Consider the following 17181-nt stretch of genomic DNA (forward strand, 5'->3'; position numbering starts at 1 on the left):
ATGGGTACTCATACCCACACCCATGGTACTCGTACCCAGCTACCCAAGTACCGGGTACATGTATCCCAAGTATCAGGTAATCAATGGAAAGCATCATAGCTAAGGACCTTGATTAAGATTTCTGATCTTTTTTTCGGTTTTTGTTTGTGTATCAGCTTGTTGTTTATCAAGCTTAATTCAATACCAAATCAAATTAAAACTTTAATACAATATTGATTAACAATAAACTTTATCACTGTTCAAGTCAGAAGTTTATCATTTGCAATATGTCATTGTCATATGATTTATGATCTTCTTGTTCATGTTTAAAGTCTGCCTTCTGTGTAATGCATCTAAACATTTATCATATATTATTATTACAAACATATAGCAAGTATGAAACTGAAAACAATACATTACATTTGCAAACTTTATCACTGTTCTTGTTTTAAAAAACCATTGTCATGACTAATAATTTCGGATTTTCTATATAATTAAAATTAGTGGACATGTTTGATATGTAAATGGGGAACATAATAGCACTTGCATATCTCACTAAACAACTTGCACCTAGAAGCTCTGCTCGGATCTATGCCTGATCCATGGGTGATTTTATCTATTTCATGTATAATATCAAATACATACTTACTAAAACATGTTTCATGCTAAACATTTTAAGCCTAGGAACAAAGAATAATAAGTTGTTGTCTATTCAATTTTCCATTTCACATTCAGACTCATGACATCATTACTAAAGTTCTTCAAAACCACACGATTTTCTTGGGATAAATCTATGTTTTCTCTCATATTATTTGTACAAATAATACCATCTAAGAAAATACTCAATGGTGGAGTATAAACAGTTGCATTATGAATTAGATATAGGACACGTATAAGTTCAAATGCCTGTCCAAACATTAGCACAATAATTGTGCCTTTCGATCTCTGTTTGTAAATGAATTAGAATTGCAAGTACGAGAGATAATAACACCAGGGACTTCAGTAGAACTATAAATGTTATAAAAAAGAAACCAAAAAAGTTGAAGATTCCAGACAAAAAAAAAGATACGACTCTTAACAGAGATACATTAGTTTAACAATGCTTACTGTAAGATCATTATTTCCTGAATGCATTCCTGCTCAAGAGCTTCATTAAGACGTTCTGGCTTAAGGACCTTAATTGCAACATCCTGACCAAGATACGTCCCACGATAGCTGAAATTGCAAAGGATCTTGTTCAAGATTCGTAGTCAATCAATGCCAAGTTGAACTCACATTTATTACACACTTTAAAATGTTACAGATGGTTGGTATATAAACTCACAGATCTCCACAGGAACCAGATGCCACTTTTCTTTCCATCTTCAGTAGTCTTCTATCAACTTCACAGTCATCAAATGGTGTGCTGCCACTTGGTAACAACCTTTCAATTGGAGTTGATGATGCAGAAGTCCTTGACCATGAATCCTTCTGAATTAGTGACAGGTATTCAAAACACAGAATTTCAAATCATTAGAGACTTAAGCTCTGGCTTCACAAATGCAAATCATGATTAAAGATCAGTCCCAAATAAATGTCTACATGCTTAACTAGAAATCTTAAACATTTTGTTGGTAGGAATATCTCCTCAATTAAAAAGAATATTTTACAGTTTTGTACAGATGAAAAATGTGAATGAAAACAATATCCTACTAAAATTTGGAGCATTAAGAAGACACCATGTAATGAAAAGCAATATAGTAGCCACATCACGGTCAGAAGTAAAATGTTATAGTGTTCCACGACCATTGTGCAAGACATTATTTTTAGTAAACATATCCATGTGAATTTATTATAAGTACACACATATACTCTATAAGTATGGCATTGCACTCTGGTTGGAGCAAAGCAGTGGTCTCCAGAAAATCTTTTATTACTAAACTTGAAAAATAACTCCAAAAAGATTACAGTTTACAAAGGTATAAAGCATATAATTGCTATTATATTCACAACAAAGAAAGCTTCTTTTAAGGCGATTATTTTTTCCTTGGCAGGGTAGTAAAATTCACAGATGCATATAGTGCATGCATTAATCTTCTAGCAAGCTGACTGCATTTATAATCATTACTTAACAACAACAAAAAATTGGTCAAACGCATTAGAAAATAACACAGTAAAGAACAAATTCTAGCATTTTTCAGTATATATCATAAAGTTTATAACGCCTTAAACACAGAGTAGAATATGTTTGTTTCACAGTGTTAACAGAATACTAGAGGAGTTCTCAAACTGAAAATTAATTATTTGCAGTGAAAGTATGTACCTCAGTACCGGCAACAGCATCCTCCAGCGCTTTATACAGACTGCTAATGTCCTGACCAAAGCATTGCATGAAGTCAGCAACTCGAGCTCTTCATTGATCCTGTCATGCAGAAAAATAGAATCACGAGTCCCCTTAATAATGCATCTAGATTCCCATTGCCAAAATTCCTGTAAGTTCATGTGTACCCCCTGATTCCATAAAGTCTAGAAGAGAAAACCTCACATACAAAAACAGTAACAAGTTTCAAAACAAGGAAAAGGCAATTTTGATGAAAATCTTATGTCTGCCACTTATTTCAAATAGCAAGTCACTTTCTCCTCCAATACACTGTATTCAGCTTAAGAGTGGGAGAATTCAGTTTCCAAGTTCATGTATTATGGAGCTACCATATTGCATTGATTGACCTACAACAAATTGTGGATATATGACAAATGCATCAAGTATAGACCAACAAGAGTGCTGATGGTGAAGGATGAAGCCTCACAACTCCTCATAACAGAGGCCTTGAGAATGCAGTTATAATCCCATACATTCAATTGCATGGAAGCATTGATATGGAAAAAGTTGCAAAACTTCCAAACATCTGTAATCCTAGCTGTGAGTAATCAAGACAATAAATGCACATGTTAAAATATGCCAATGCTCATTATTATAATCTGTTTTAGTTATTCAACTGATAATTACCTGCATTGAAGCAAATTCTAAATAAAAAATGAACACCTTCAACCACAAGTTCAATGAATTGTTATAATGGAAGGTTCAGCACCGAAAAATAGAAGTTCAAAACTGTAAGCATACAAACTAATGGTAAATGTTGTCATGGCAAACTGAACACCAAAAGTTTATTAAGCATTGAGTTTCTTTCTTAACACCATGATATAAATTTGAAAGTTGATCTCAGCAAGTCAACTACTAATTGCTGTCATAAAGATAGACAAGTTTCACATTGGCTAATATATCACCAAAAAGAGAGATGTGGAATGGTCAATGCTAATTATATCATCTCAACTCTCCAAAAATGTTTTACAAGAATACAAAACCAAAGCTGTTTCATGATGATGCAAAAACACATTTGATTCACAATGATGCACTCAAATCAGCTGGCAGATTGGTCATAGAATATTTTAAGTTGTTCCAGCCTTCAGTGTTGCATTATCAGAAGCATGCAGTTTTCTAATAGCATTGAACTTACTGCCAAACTCAGGAAATCCTGCAGCTAGACAAAGTCATAAAGACATCAGAGGATATGAACAAGCAAAAGACTTTAATTTCCTCTTCAGATGGAGAACAACAAAAATCCTAAGAAAATCAGAAGATTTAGGATGGAGATCATTAATGTTTCAAATAAGGTTGATGATGGACAAACCGTTGACGTCAGGGAACACAATAAAATAGCAACTATGAAACAGAAGCAAAACCAAGCAAGGCTACAAATCTTTTGGAGAATATGGGTAATGATCTGGAGTCACATAAATGGAATCATGAACCTAGAGATGGAGGCATCACTGACAATCAATTGCAGGAACAATTGCTACCATTATTTGAGTATGAAGTCTATCCTCCTCAGTTGGTGATCATGAAGGATTACATCAATGAATTTCAAAATTAGCATCTTTGGGAACCTAGTGACTATGGACATGACAATGTTTATATCAAAGTGGCACAGCAGAAGTTTGTCGTCAATATGACACAACAAAGGTTTGATGCCAATTCACCCATTCTGCCTGCACAGTTGGTTTGGGACATTGGAATTGATGGCCTCCCGTTCAATTACGGATTGCTTGAGGGCAAACAATCTTTGGGTGGCGAGGATTATGATGTTCCCAATTTTAATGTAATAATTAATTGGTACCATAAATTAAATTAAATAATCAAGCACCTCTAATTAATTAATAAATGTGGGACCCAAATTAGTAAGAAAATAAAATAATTAATATTGTCGGCCTGTTGCAAATCTATAGACGCTTTTTTGAGGCCTTTATAGGGATATTGGTTGGGCATTGTAATCATCATGGATTAGATTTGATTTGTCTTTTTGTTTTTGTTGGCTGAAGGCTGAGGGATTGTTGTGCACAGCTTCCAAGGTGGAAAATCATCCCTATTTTGTCATTGCAGTTTCGATGGTCCAGCACCACCCTACTCTATTATTAGAGGTGTCACTCAGATATCTCACTGTATGCACTAGATTACTATTCCTCATCATTTGGCAACTATTTGTAACTTCTCGGATCGTCTTATGCACATGTAATTGAAGTATTAGATCCGAAAGAAATGTATTTAGTGTTCGCATTTGGCAACTATCTCTAAATGTTATCTTGTGTATGCAGATCTACTAAACCGTGTTGACAAATATCTAACATCATTCTTTGCAACCATTATCTTTGTTCAACTATCAATTGATGTTCTGTGTGTATTCAATGTTAATTCATCTAGCAACTTGAGGGGTTTATCAATCTCTATATTTCTGATCAATTCTATAATACCCATCCCACACATTAACAGTTTCCCCCATTCATATTCGTACAAGCCCCGACAAATTTCTTCTGTATGAACTACAATTCGTACGACAACCTAACTTCCCACCGTACACCATAACCACACCTCCCTGTCATCATATTTTTCTCGTATAGCTTTACTCTTGATGCCCACTACATATCCCTTTCTATACCACTCCACCTAACCAATTGTTATACGGTCAACACTAAGTCTCCACAACATATGCACACTACCTCCTCGCCATCGTATGACAGTCCCTACTTGTATCGTACGGACCCTATCCCCTACCTCAATCGTACATCACTAACCATATCCGTACGCCATACCTGCACAATATCGAATTTGAGTCTCAGCCTGCATACTACAAGTAATAGGAGTTGTTTCCCGAAGTATCTTCCACCTCTAAAACTACGCACGATGATCCCTCAACCTTCAACCTCCAGAAACACAAAGACAAATCAAATCCAATCCATGATGAATATAATGCCAGCAATCTTATACACGCCTCCAACAAGCATCTAGAAATTTACAAGCCGACAATATTATTTATTTTATTGCTTTATTAATTTGGCCCCACATTTATTAATTAAAATAATTAATTAAAGGCCCTTTAATATTTTATTTTATTTCTGGGACCAATTAATTAATTAATTTAGTTAAATTATTACATTAAAAATTGCGGACATCACATACACCAAATTAGGGAGAGATTCTCTTGGAAGGGGCTAAAGGATGATGTATTGCAGCATGTTAGAGAGTGTTAGACTTGTCAATTAAACAAGTCAAAACAAGGCTTTCCTGGAGGTTTACTTCAGCCTCTCCCTATTCCAGCTTAGAGGTAGGAGAGTATCTCCATGGATTTTATCACAAGGTTGCCTAGGGTCCAGGGCAGAGATTGCATTTTTGTTGTGGTAGATAGATTGACTAAGTTCGCGCACTCCTTTGCTATTGCCGCGAATTGGTCAGCCTCTCAGGTGGTTGAGTTGTTCTTTCGAGAGGTTTTTCGTCTCCATGGATTACTCAAGACTATTGTGAGTGACATGGACAGTAGGTTTCTTAGCACCTTTTGGCAAGAGATTTTTAGATTGACAGGTACAGAGTTAACTCCCAACACTAGCTATCACCCGCAAACGGATGGTCAAACCGAAATAGTGAGTAAATGAGTGGAGGTGTACTTGAGAAATTACATTGCAGGTCAATAGAGAGCTTGGGTTAAGTGGTTGTATTGCTATAACTCCACATATCATATGTCTATTCAGATCACTCCTTTCCACGCCCTTTATGGTTACGAGCCTCTCTATTTCATTGATTTAGCTTTACAAGACAGCAAGGCACCATTGGCCAAAGATTGGATTTTGGATCAGTAGGACATCCTCAGAGCTCTCAGGGATAAAATTCAGCAGGCCAAGATCCAGCAGAAGTTATATGCTGATCGGCATCGTACTATGCAGAGTTTTGAGCTGGGTGACAGGGTTTTTCTTCGTCTACAGCCTTATAGACAGAGCTCCTTGAAGAAAAGTGGTTCAAAGAAACTTAAGCCCAGATTTTACAAACCTTACTGCATCACCAGGAGGGTGGGAGAGGTTGCTTACAAGTTGGATTTGCTGGGTGACAGCGGAATCCATGATGTATTTCATGTCTCATGCCTCAAGAAGGTCGTTGGGCAGTAGATTGTTCCTTCAGAGGGTTTGCCCCCACTTGATGAGGAGGGTAAACTTATTTTAGTGTCGGATGAGGTGATTAAAACCAGGGAAAGGAAGCTGCATAACAAGACTGTCAGAGAATATCTAGTTCGTTGGAAAGACTTACCATATGAGGACGCCACCTAGGAAGGTGAGTCTATTTTGCAGCACCCAGCATTGAGATTGCTTGAGGGCAAGCAATCCGGGGAAGTGAGGACTGTAATGTCCCCTTCTCCGCACTTGTGTTATGGCGCTAGATTAATCTATCTCCACATCCGGATAGATTAACGGCATTAGCTGTCAAGATGCTTACCAATTACATCGAAAATTTTATCTTAAGTACATCAGTTATTATATTAAAGTGTTTGGATAAAGTTACTTTATGTTTATAAAGTCATTTACTTTATAAAGTGACTTAAGTGACTATAGGACGAAATTGTTGTTTTATCCTACATCTCTTATTTCAACGTCTTCCCCTCACTTCGAGGTTATAAACAAGAAACCTTGCCTTGGGATTTACACACAGAAGAAGTTTATGAACTCAAAATATTCAGAACTCTGGTTGCTTGGATGTGACTGAGTGAACTCAAGGACAAAAAGCCTTGAGAAGATCTGAAGTTGAACATAGTCCTAGTCTTCATATGAATTTTTTTATGCTTATCAGTTGGAATCAATAGTTTTTTTTTTTTGTTTTTGAATTTTTTGAATTTTTTTTTTTTTTTTGAAATTTTTGGAATATATAACTTTTTTGGAGATACATCAAAATGCCTATTGCTAGGTTGTCACTAAGAAGATCATTTTTTTTTCAGGACGTTTTTCAATTTTTAGACTTTTTTACAATATATCAATTTTTTGGATTTTTGAAATATATCAATTTTTTTTTTTTTTCTTCAGGATCAATAAATATATACAAAGATGCCCCTAGATAGAATGGGCATTATGGATAGAACTTCTTCAAGTGCAAGACATTTATAGGATCAGGGAGCTGCTCTCCTTCTGCTTTAGATAGTAAATAAGCACCAGAACCAAAAGCTGCTGTGATAATGTAAGGTCCAAGCCAATTAGGTTCAAACTTACCAAGGGAGTTATTCAGGAAACAGGTGCTAACACTCCAGATGCCTTGAAACAATGAGTCAACAGTTTGAGAAAGGATACTCAGTAAGCATTCAAATTGATTATGTAAGTCTGTCATTATTTGCTTTGACTTTGGCATTGTTAGAGATTGTTCTCTTGACAGTAGCAGGCCGATATCAGCTATAGCCCACTCAGCGGGAGGCCACCTTATATTTTTGAAAGAATACATGTTTGAAGCACAGTTACGGGCTGGTGCATTGGTCACGTTGGTAACAGAGATTCCCTAGGGTTCATGGTATTTGCAGTCATCCTCGAATACTCTCCCACGCCGGCATCTAATCATGGGTCACGGCATTGTGAAGACATTATCTCCAATGCGGGCAGTATTCTCCAGCACCACGTCAAGGAAGAACAGGTTGGGAGGTGAGTCGGCAGCCTATACAGTCATCTGGAAGAGTTGAAAAACGTAGCTCTGTTGCAAGTCGGGTCATTGAAAGTGCTGCAATAAACCGGGTCTGTGTAAGCTCGCCATTCATCTCTGTATTTGCGTATGTTATATGTATTGTTGAAATTATATTACACTATCAGACTGTAGTCAAACTGTCATAAAGTCGGGTTTGTTGTGAGGCATTAATATTGTGTTATGAATTATTTTCCCTAGTTCCAGGTTGTGTTATTAGCAGTGTCATTGACTGTCATTGAACAAAATATTTTGTGGTATTAATATATGAAACAGTGAGACCATCTTGTTTCAGTTCCAAGCATATCTGGTTACATTGCAAGTGTTTGACAAAATTCCCATCAGTCTGGTGTTTTATTATTGTTTTGTTTTGGTCAGAGAATACTACACGAGTTCTCTCTGAGCGGAATATTGTTGAGCTATATTCAACCTCCACTGCCTTTTTCCACAGTTACAGCAAGTTCTTCAACACTCAAAACTCATACACTAAATTGTAGGTGGTGCAATATGTGCACCCATATGAGACTTTTGCCCAGATAGGTACGCATTGTTTCCTACTACTTCGGCTAATTATAGTCACACCTTCTAGTAACAACACAAGCCTCTAGTTTGAGCTAAGTTACTAACCAAGGAAATAGATACGACTCCAGATGATACATCTATATTACCCAGTCATACATCACGACGACAATGACAATAGTTTGATCAACTTCTCATTCTCCAACAACAACCCAACAATGACAGAGCATGTGCTCAACACTACTTCACATTGTGCTTTTCATCCTATAAATTCATTATGTTTGTCATTTTGATGTTTGCATGTCTTCAATCTTGAGAACTTTATATGATAGCACCAAGACCACTTTCTTGTGGTGTCGAAACTGTTAGCAATCGGTATTTATGTCCCGATAGCTCCACCCAAGCTCATTTATTGTGGATGCTTCTTGTTTGTTCTTCTCAGCAATCCTTCAGTAAGTTTCATCCATACAATGTCGATAGCTCTAATCCACTGTTTGAATGTTTCTTCATGAAATGATTTTTCTCAAATGTCACTTAGCTTCATTCTAATCATTACACCTACAACTACCAGAGCATGAATCCACTCAACCAACACAGGTATGTCAACAACTACAATTTTGTATGCCTGCTAATGAGCTTGTCTTTAGGATATTTAAGACTATCATGCCAATTTTGGTACTCACTTGCTCAATTCCTTCCGACTTAGCATTCAAATGTTGTGAATAAGAAATCTCGTGTCAAATGTATTACTCTCGACACATATTACTAATGTTACCAATCATCCTTTTCAATACATTCATTATGTCATTTCTTCACTTGTTGATGCTAGAGTGAAGAATCTTCTCATTCAGCTACACCCCTTCCCTTTGTTAACAAATGCAATCATCGACACTTATTAGTTGCAACACTTGTCTATGTAACTGACGCTACTTGGTTTCTTGACCATTACACCCGACTGACACACCAATGATAATAAGGAAGCGCAAAAACTTTATCTTACAGTCTCCAATTAATTGTCAAAACTTACTCAACCTGTAGAAATGGGCAATGAGAAGTTTAATTCCAAAATATCCTCCGACACTCATATTTTTCTATTTATGTGTCTAGTCTTCAGCTCAATTAATGTCATAATAATTGTTGTCTATAGCCTCCAGTGACTCACCACCCACCTTTTTGTAACAGTGAATGACCCAATTTCCGTTACTTGGTTTGAATTTAATCAGCTAGCTCTTTTGTGTTGTCTAGCTTTGGTTTCCCTACCTTATCTATTATTCACATCACTTGCTTTTCCCGGACTTTGACAGAAAATTCTTCTAGCCTTTGTCTGCTTGTATATCTTTTTAGTCTTTGAGTAACCATCACTTCTTTCTTTTTATTCAACAACAAACTTTCCTTTCAAACAGCAAGAGTACTCATAAACCATCAGGGGATTATCTTTCTTTTGAGTGGAAGGAATATGATCAATTTCAATAATTGTTCTCTTTCATGAGGGTTTTTGTGATATGCCTTAACTCAGAAAAAACACAACACTCGTGATAATCGCAACTATTGTTCCCAGATTTTTTTACCAACACATTCCAAGTTTCCACGAAATGGTTTTTTTAATTTTAACTGTCAACTAGCATTAGAAGAGCATATTTTAATCCAAACACATGAATGAATCTCTGACATTTTAACTTCATATAATATCTCACATAAGAAAGAACGTCCCGTCAATGGTTATTGGCAATACAAATCTGTAATATCCCCGTCATAAAATAGATTATTAATGCTGATAGGCATTCTACAATGGCAGAATGGGTGGAGTGGGATGGTGTGAGCGTGTTAATGTTAACTTTTATTCTTCTAGGTTAATTTTGACAAACATCTACACGTCAAAAGTTTAAATATTATTATAAATAGAATATACTTTTTAAAATAATTTTAATAATACCACATAAAATATTCATTTAAATTATAGTATTTGGAGATATAAATCATCCATATTTTTAGAAATTAAAATATAAAGTTTAAGTTAGCAAAAAACTAAATAAATGGAGATAAAGGAAATATAAATAATTTTAGATGTAGTATATTAAATTATAATTATTTTGTAGTGGATATCTATCAGCATTTCTTTAAATAGATTTATTTAAGATATCTATACTAGTTTATCAAATCTTTGTTAATTAGCCGATTAATGTAAAATATATCAGACCCATTTTAGTTTTGCTTCCTTACATAAGTGTAGCCGTCGGCTATCTTTGTACACCCTCGGAAAGTTTTCCCGATGGGTATTTAAGCACGACTTGTAGGTAATCGTAGGTATGCAATTTAGATTATTTCTTTGTATTATGAATTCTTGTTGGGGTTCTCTATTGTTTGCCATTTCGGAAGTGAAAGACCTTCCATGTTTGGTTTTGTACGGTTTCAGTGAGATTCAACCCTCACCCTATTCCATCGCCTGTAACACTTCGCTCAGATTTGGCAGGTTGGAGCACCATCATATTGCGAATATTCATTGTGTTTAATTTGATCTACTCTCTTGTCCTGTGTAATTCCATTTATTGTTTATCTACATTAAATCTCATTGTTCATTCATACTATCTATTGGTTTGCAATCACTCTCCGTACGGACTCCTACCATCCATTTCCAGCCACTACCATACATCGTACGACCTCCAAGTTCAGTCCCAAGCTCACCATACGACCCTCACATCTCAATCTGCAAGTGTATGGCCTCCATTATTCTACTGTACGACCATCCTAAACACATTCCCACCATATGCCCATACACATCCCATTTGTATGGCACTCTTGCTTCCCACTGTACGGCTCCACTACTCTGATCACCCGGACGGACATCACCTCATGCATCTTTCCCTCAGGACTATCTAGCCATTCCTGACTGCACTCCTTTGCCACCGTACAACAAGATTTTGGTCAATAAATACCACCGTATAGACTCCCCTGTGCATCCCTCCTTGATACCGTACGACGTCCATAAACATACTCCAATAGTTCGTACACCATTGTTTTCGATTGTTTCCTCTCCAGAGGGGGAACAGGAACATTGCAAATTCCATCTTTGATATCATCGTTAAAGTCTTTCTAGTAAATTTGTCTATGATGACAAATCTTTCAGGTAAATATGTTTCTAATGAAACCTCTAACTATACCCAATAGGATGGTGAGTTCAATGCTCTAATACCACTGTAATATCCTACTAGATATTTTACCCAAACTTTTTCAAAATATAAAGAGACATTTAATGCAAAATGAACTAGTAGATGCTCATTAAATACATAGTTTAAAACAACTTCAGATTTGTTTTTGTATTACAATAATTAGCGATGCAATAACATGACCAAATATCCAAATCCAATCTTAAAAACAGCTACAAGGTCAGATTGGAAAACTCAAAAGAATATGTAAGCACAATGGTGAATTTTGCCTCAAATTCACTCCAAGATGAACCGGTTGGCATCCAATCAACCGAGAAGAGCCTTAAGCTTTCCATCCTCAAGTTCTGGAAAATTAAAAGCCAAAGCTTCCCCTTTTCTCAAAGAGAAATCTGAAACAAACTCCAAAATCCAAGCATTGCTGCAAATGAGCTCCTATCCCCATCTTAAGCTCACCCTAGTGACTCTTCACATTCCTCCTTTTTTCCTCCGTCTTCTTCCCCTTTTGTCACCTAATGACCTTTGTTTTAATACTAAAATGACTTTAAATAATCTACCTTGAGCTCCATTTAATTCACTTTAAAATAGGTTATGTATTTGGCTTAATTTTCTCTAATGTCCCAAGTTGGGGGCATTACAAGCTTGCATAAGATTTTATCACCAATACAATGGGGTGATGTTATACCAGTTTATGAAGTGCCCATACCAAGTTATGATGTGTTTGTACTAGTATATGTCATATGGCACACCATGAACTAGAGACTTGATTCACCTGCACACTCCACAAACTAACCGTAGGCTGCCACAACTGACCATATAGTACCAACACTTGCTTTACACATTTATTGCCACAAACATGTGACCTTTTGTACCTATGCACTTTGAATTCCCATATGGTGCCAAGACCTGCTTTACCCATACGACCCCACAAACCTACGACCTACTATGCTTATATGCTTTGAATTTATACCTTCACTAGCACGATATGGAGTTTTACAAGCCGTTGCGGACATATTGCTCGTACACTACAGAGTTGCACACACAATCAAGGACATAGTGCTTATAAGATATGGAGTTGGAATACAAAGTTACCAAGGATGAAGTATAAATGTTGTACAAAACGGGAAAAAAAAAATTACACGAGTAGAAACCATGTGTCATACGACACTACCGAAGGGCAAGGGAGTAGTCATATAGTAAGGGTCAAGCAATGTTGTACCTTAGAATGCAGTTGCCAAAATCTTAAATTGTTGGACCAAGGTTGATGGATGGACTCTACCAAATGTTGTAGTGTTGATGCGAGTTTTGTATCACTTACATAACATATTAGGATTTGAATATTCAATATGGGATATCAAACATGCAACTCCTCTCTTGAAAAGTTATTACCTATGAAGACATAATCAATACCTCCAATGTTCCTTACACCATTGGATACTCGCTCAGTTTTATTGATGTGATTCGTTGGTAATCACGTACGCGGCCTTACACTATTCTTTCGAGGATGACTTGGACTTTGGTGGGATGAAGGTGATGGTGGCTTGGTTTGTGAAATGTGCGGGTCGCAGATAATGTTGATGGTGGTGGTGATGAAGCATGTGTCTGCCAAGGATGATGTTGATGGAAAAGTGATGGTTATGGGAGGTGAATGGATTTGCTCTAATACTTAACTTACTCCTCTAACTTGCTTGTCTAAGCTTCGACTACCCAGCTACTCACTATTCTACTCCTACTCCTATGAATGGAAGGTTAGCAAATGGACGGGGATCGAACCTAATGAGAGCTGACCAACGGCCTCACTTCCACAGGTGCAATGATTCAAAGGAATAATAAACTAGCTTACCACACAAAGCTTCCCAACCAGCCGCTAGGATGCTAGTGGTCTAGTATTGATCCCTATCAAACATTTACCAATGCTACCATACCTCTATCCATCTACTTTACTCTCACTTAAACAACTTGAAATGAAATTTGCTTCAACAACTTGAAAAGAAATCTAACTATGTGGAAGTAGAAAACATGCAACAACACCCAATGTTCTTAATCAACATGCAAATCGCAACAATGAAAAAGAGAGCAATTTTGGTATTATTTTCGCAACAATTTCTCGAACAACTTCACAAATGAGAGCAAATGGCCTTTTAAGGGGTCAGAAATACAACGGACGGTGAAGATCAAAACAAGATCAACGATCCAGATTGGATCCTCAAAACCCTAATTAGGGTTTCCACCCCATCGGCCAATGAGAAGCTGCCACCTCATCAATGGACCAATGGAAAAAGTGCAAAAAGTGGCAACCAATGAGAAGGCACCAAAATGGTGGCCAATCAGAAATAGACACTTGTCCTATTCTAGAAGAAAGGGAAATTGCCACTTGGGCTTACATCAAATGATCTTCTAATATAAATCTTCCCTTTTCTTTCATTTTCTTAACTAAGACAATGAACTTAGCTAGCCTTTCGTTAACTCCTTCCATAGGAGGACAAGGTGTGTGCTTCGCCTTGAGTTCCGCTGACTTCGCCAGGCTACTCGTTGCTTGTAGTATCCTTTCGTGATCCTTCTCATATTCCTTCGCAAATCCAATAAAAGCACTGAGAGCAGAGAGGGTGCCCAAATGTTTTTTCTTAATAGCAACCTTTCCTAACTCATCCAACCTCGATCCAAAATCTGTCTCATTGATATCCTCTTCTCTAATATCCTCAAAATCAAGTGTCACCCCAACGTCGCATGTACAATTCCACTCTTATATATCCTTTTTGCCAAGGGCGATTGTCCTTCCTTTAGTCTGTCCCTCATCCGTACCATGTCCACTGTACCAATATTGGTGTCGGTTATTCTCTTCATTTTCGAGAAGGGAGTTTTGGGCATCATATCCTCTTTGTCTTTCTTAGTGTTTGCCCACTTGGGATTCTTGCTTGCACTAACATCCTCCATGCTCGTTGCCCTATTACAGGATGGTAGAGTGGTGGACCAGAAGGCAAGAAGAACCAAGAGGAGCAATCCTTAGACTAGAACGAAAGAAGCATGTCAGCTTAAGGACCCCTTGCAACTCTAGATGATGAAAATTCACCTTAACCAATAGTCTTACAACGACTTTTCGGAACCTAGGACAAGACCTCAAGAACTTCAAATCCCTTTGCAAATCAAAAATTTAAATCTTTAAAGCTATCCAACACTTGCGCACAAAGCAAAAATCAGACTTCCATATGCATCCCTTCACCCAACAAAATTGCCTAAGTCTGATATAAAGAATGCAGTCCCAAATGGAGGAAAAATCAGACCTTCTCATAAATCACCCATGTCACATAAATCAGATCTGCCTCAAAAAATGCTAAGAGTGAAAAAGTCTGCCCTCAAATCACTTTGTCCAAGCATGGGAAGTCTCCAATTTGCCCACAAACGTCACCTAGGGCACAAATCGCAGCCCACAAAAGGAGAAAAAAAATCACCAAACACTGCAAAAAACTGCCCTCTTGAGAAATCGCCAAGCACCAAAAATGGCTAAAAGCAAGCAAAATCGCCCAACAAATGCAAGAAAACTACCTTCCACAAAATCGCCAAGTACCAAAAAATCTGCTCCCAAGAGAAATTCGCCAAAGCAATGAGAAAATCTGCCTTGAAACTTAATCTTCAAACACCAAAAATCTGCTCCTTAGGACAAATTCACCGAAGCATGGAGAGGAGAAATGAAGTGTGAGGAAGAAATGGGAGAGAGGCCTCCTCTTATACCCAATTTCTTACCTCCTCTAAGCCAGCCGACTTGGACTTGGAGGAGACAAAAAACAAAAATTAAATCAAAGTCATGGCCCATAATTAAATACCTAGCTCAAAATTTAATTTTGCCAAAAGGAAAATTGCACTTTAAATTGCCATTTAGCTCCAAATTGCAAAAAAAAGAAATTAAATAATGCCTTGAGGATGTTAAATATTTCCATTTTAATGAGGGTTTAGTAATTAATATGTCATTAAATTTGGATTTTGGCTAACCAAAAACCATTTTTTCAATATTAAATTACCAATTTCATTAAAGGCAAAAAGCTTTCAAAGGCAATTTTAATCTATTAAAGCCAATTTTTTGCAATTTCTCTCTAAATCGATTTTGCTATGACAATAAAAATAAAATTGCATCTAGAACCAAAAATCGATTTTTTTGCAATTTAGCCCCATTTCAACAAAATTAAAATTTTCAGCAAAGAAAAATTTGAGATTTTCCAAAAGTTAAGTCTAGCAAAAAAATTTCTTTTGAAAGAATATTTTTTTAAATTTACACATTTATATCCGGATTTTCAAAAGAAAACATCTAAGTACAAATTTACAATTTTATCCTGCCAAATATTGCTCTTTAAAATTTTGTCCAGTCTAAGGATGAAATTAGTGGCTCTAGAAAATCAAGCGAAGCCGGATGAAAATAAGCTAAGTCTCCCCACACTTGTCCTGGAGGTGCCAAGGCGTGAAATTTTCAAAACTCAAAAATTTTGTGCAATCCAAAATTTGCCGAGGCGATTAAAAAACAAGGGGGTCCCCAAAATTTTGGGGCGATGGTGTCAGAACCTCACAACATGTAGTATGAAATAAAGACCTAGATGTTGCACTAGATAAATCCTTGGATGTTGTGCACTAGGAATTAAATTTTGTACCATCTTAATACCTCCTTTTCTTTTTTTTTTCTTAGTGGTCAGCTCCATATTTTGTCTTTTTAATATTTTAATTTTCTTGGACTCCCTTTGCTTTTTCTATCTATTTTTTATCTTTGTATTGGCAAATGTATTGTCCATAACTTTACATGCTTTCATTGAATCTCTCCATAGACTTGTGGCTTCAAGTAAATTACATGTTAATAGGAGTACCTCATAGCCCTCCATTTGCTAGCAAAACAATCCATTCAAGAAACTCGTCTCATCTTTATAATCTTCTAGGTCAAGCTCCCCTTCATCATTTTGTTTCATCTGTTTTCTTCCTTTGTCCATATCTGACTCTCCATCTTCGAACATTAATTTGGAACATGCCAACTCACTCAACACCTGATTTATCGTCCCAGTGATGTACTTCCTTACTTTACTCTATATCAAGAGCATATTTCACTTTCAACTATGATTCGTGTCTACAACAATTAGCCAATCCCTCCTTAGGAGCGCACCATAGACCCTCTCCAACAAGGTGTCAATGAAGTCCAAGAGAAATTGTTGTGCCTAATCATTAACTTTTGTGCCATTAGTCTTCCAACAACCTAAGATACTCTGAAGATCGTCACCCTAGTGAGGTGTTCGATGTCCTTTTACGGCTTCTGCTGAAACAAAACAGTGTGCAGCCCATACAATGTCATCATGCCAAAAAGCTGCCTCCATTCGCTATACCGAAACTTCCTTCAGTCCCTCATTGGCCATCCCACGGAGAACAACCTTTTTCCCATCGACAACAAAAGTGAAGTCCATCCGTTTAAAGCTCTAAGTGTATTCATGAAGTGTCTCCATCCACTGTATGCCAAAAATAACCTCCATATCATCTAAG

The 17181-nt window shown here is 36.8% G+C and overlaps 1 protein-coding gene across 5 annotated transcripts in view; it reads right to left on the reverse strand.

The window, feature by feature from the left end:
- The window catches only part of LOC149532199 (serine/threonine-protein kinase STY46-like), a 233620-nt gene that overhangs the window by 118165 nt on the left and 98274 nt on the right, over window positions 1-17181 (reverse strand). For all 5 annotated transcript variants that reach the window (XM_089811791.1, XM_089811792.1, XM_089811794.1 and 2 more), the window contains 3 exons: window positions 2282-2332; window positions 1304-1449; window positions 1087-1194 (listed from right to left, as the gene is read on the reverse strand). In XM_089811791.1, coding sequence (XP_089667917.1) covers window positions 1087-1194; window positions 1304-1449; window positions 2282-2332 — 305 coding nt within the window. The remainder of the gene's footprint in view (window positions 1-1086; window positions 1195-1303; window positions 1450-2281; window positions 2333-17181) is intronic.

This window comes from Cupressus sempervirens, chromosome 11, assembly GCF_028749045.1.
Source record: "Cupressus sempervirens isolate cs-2001-9-10 chromosome 11, ASM2874904v1, whole genome shotgun sequence".
NCBI lineage: Eukaryota > Viridiplantae > Streptophyta > Pinopsida > Cupressales > Cupressaceae > Cupressus > Cupressus sempervirens.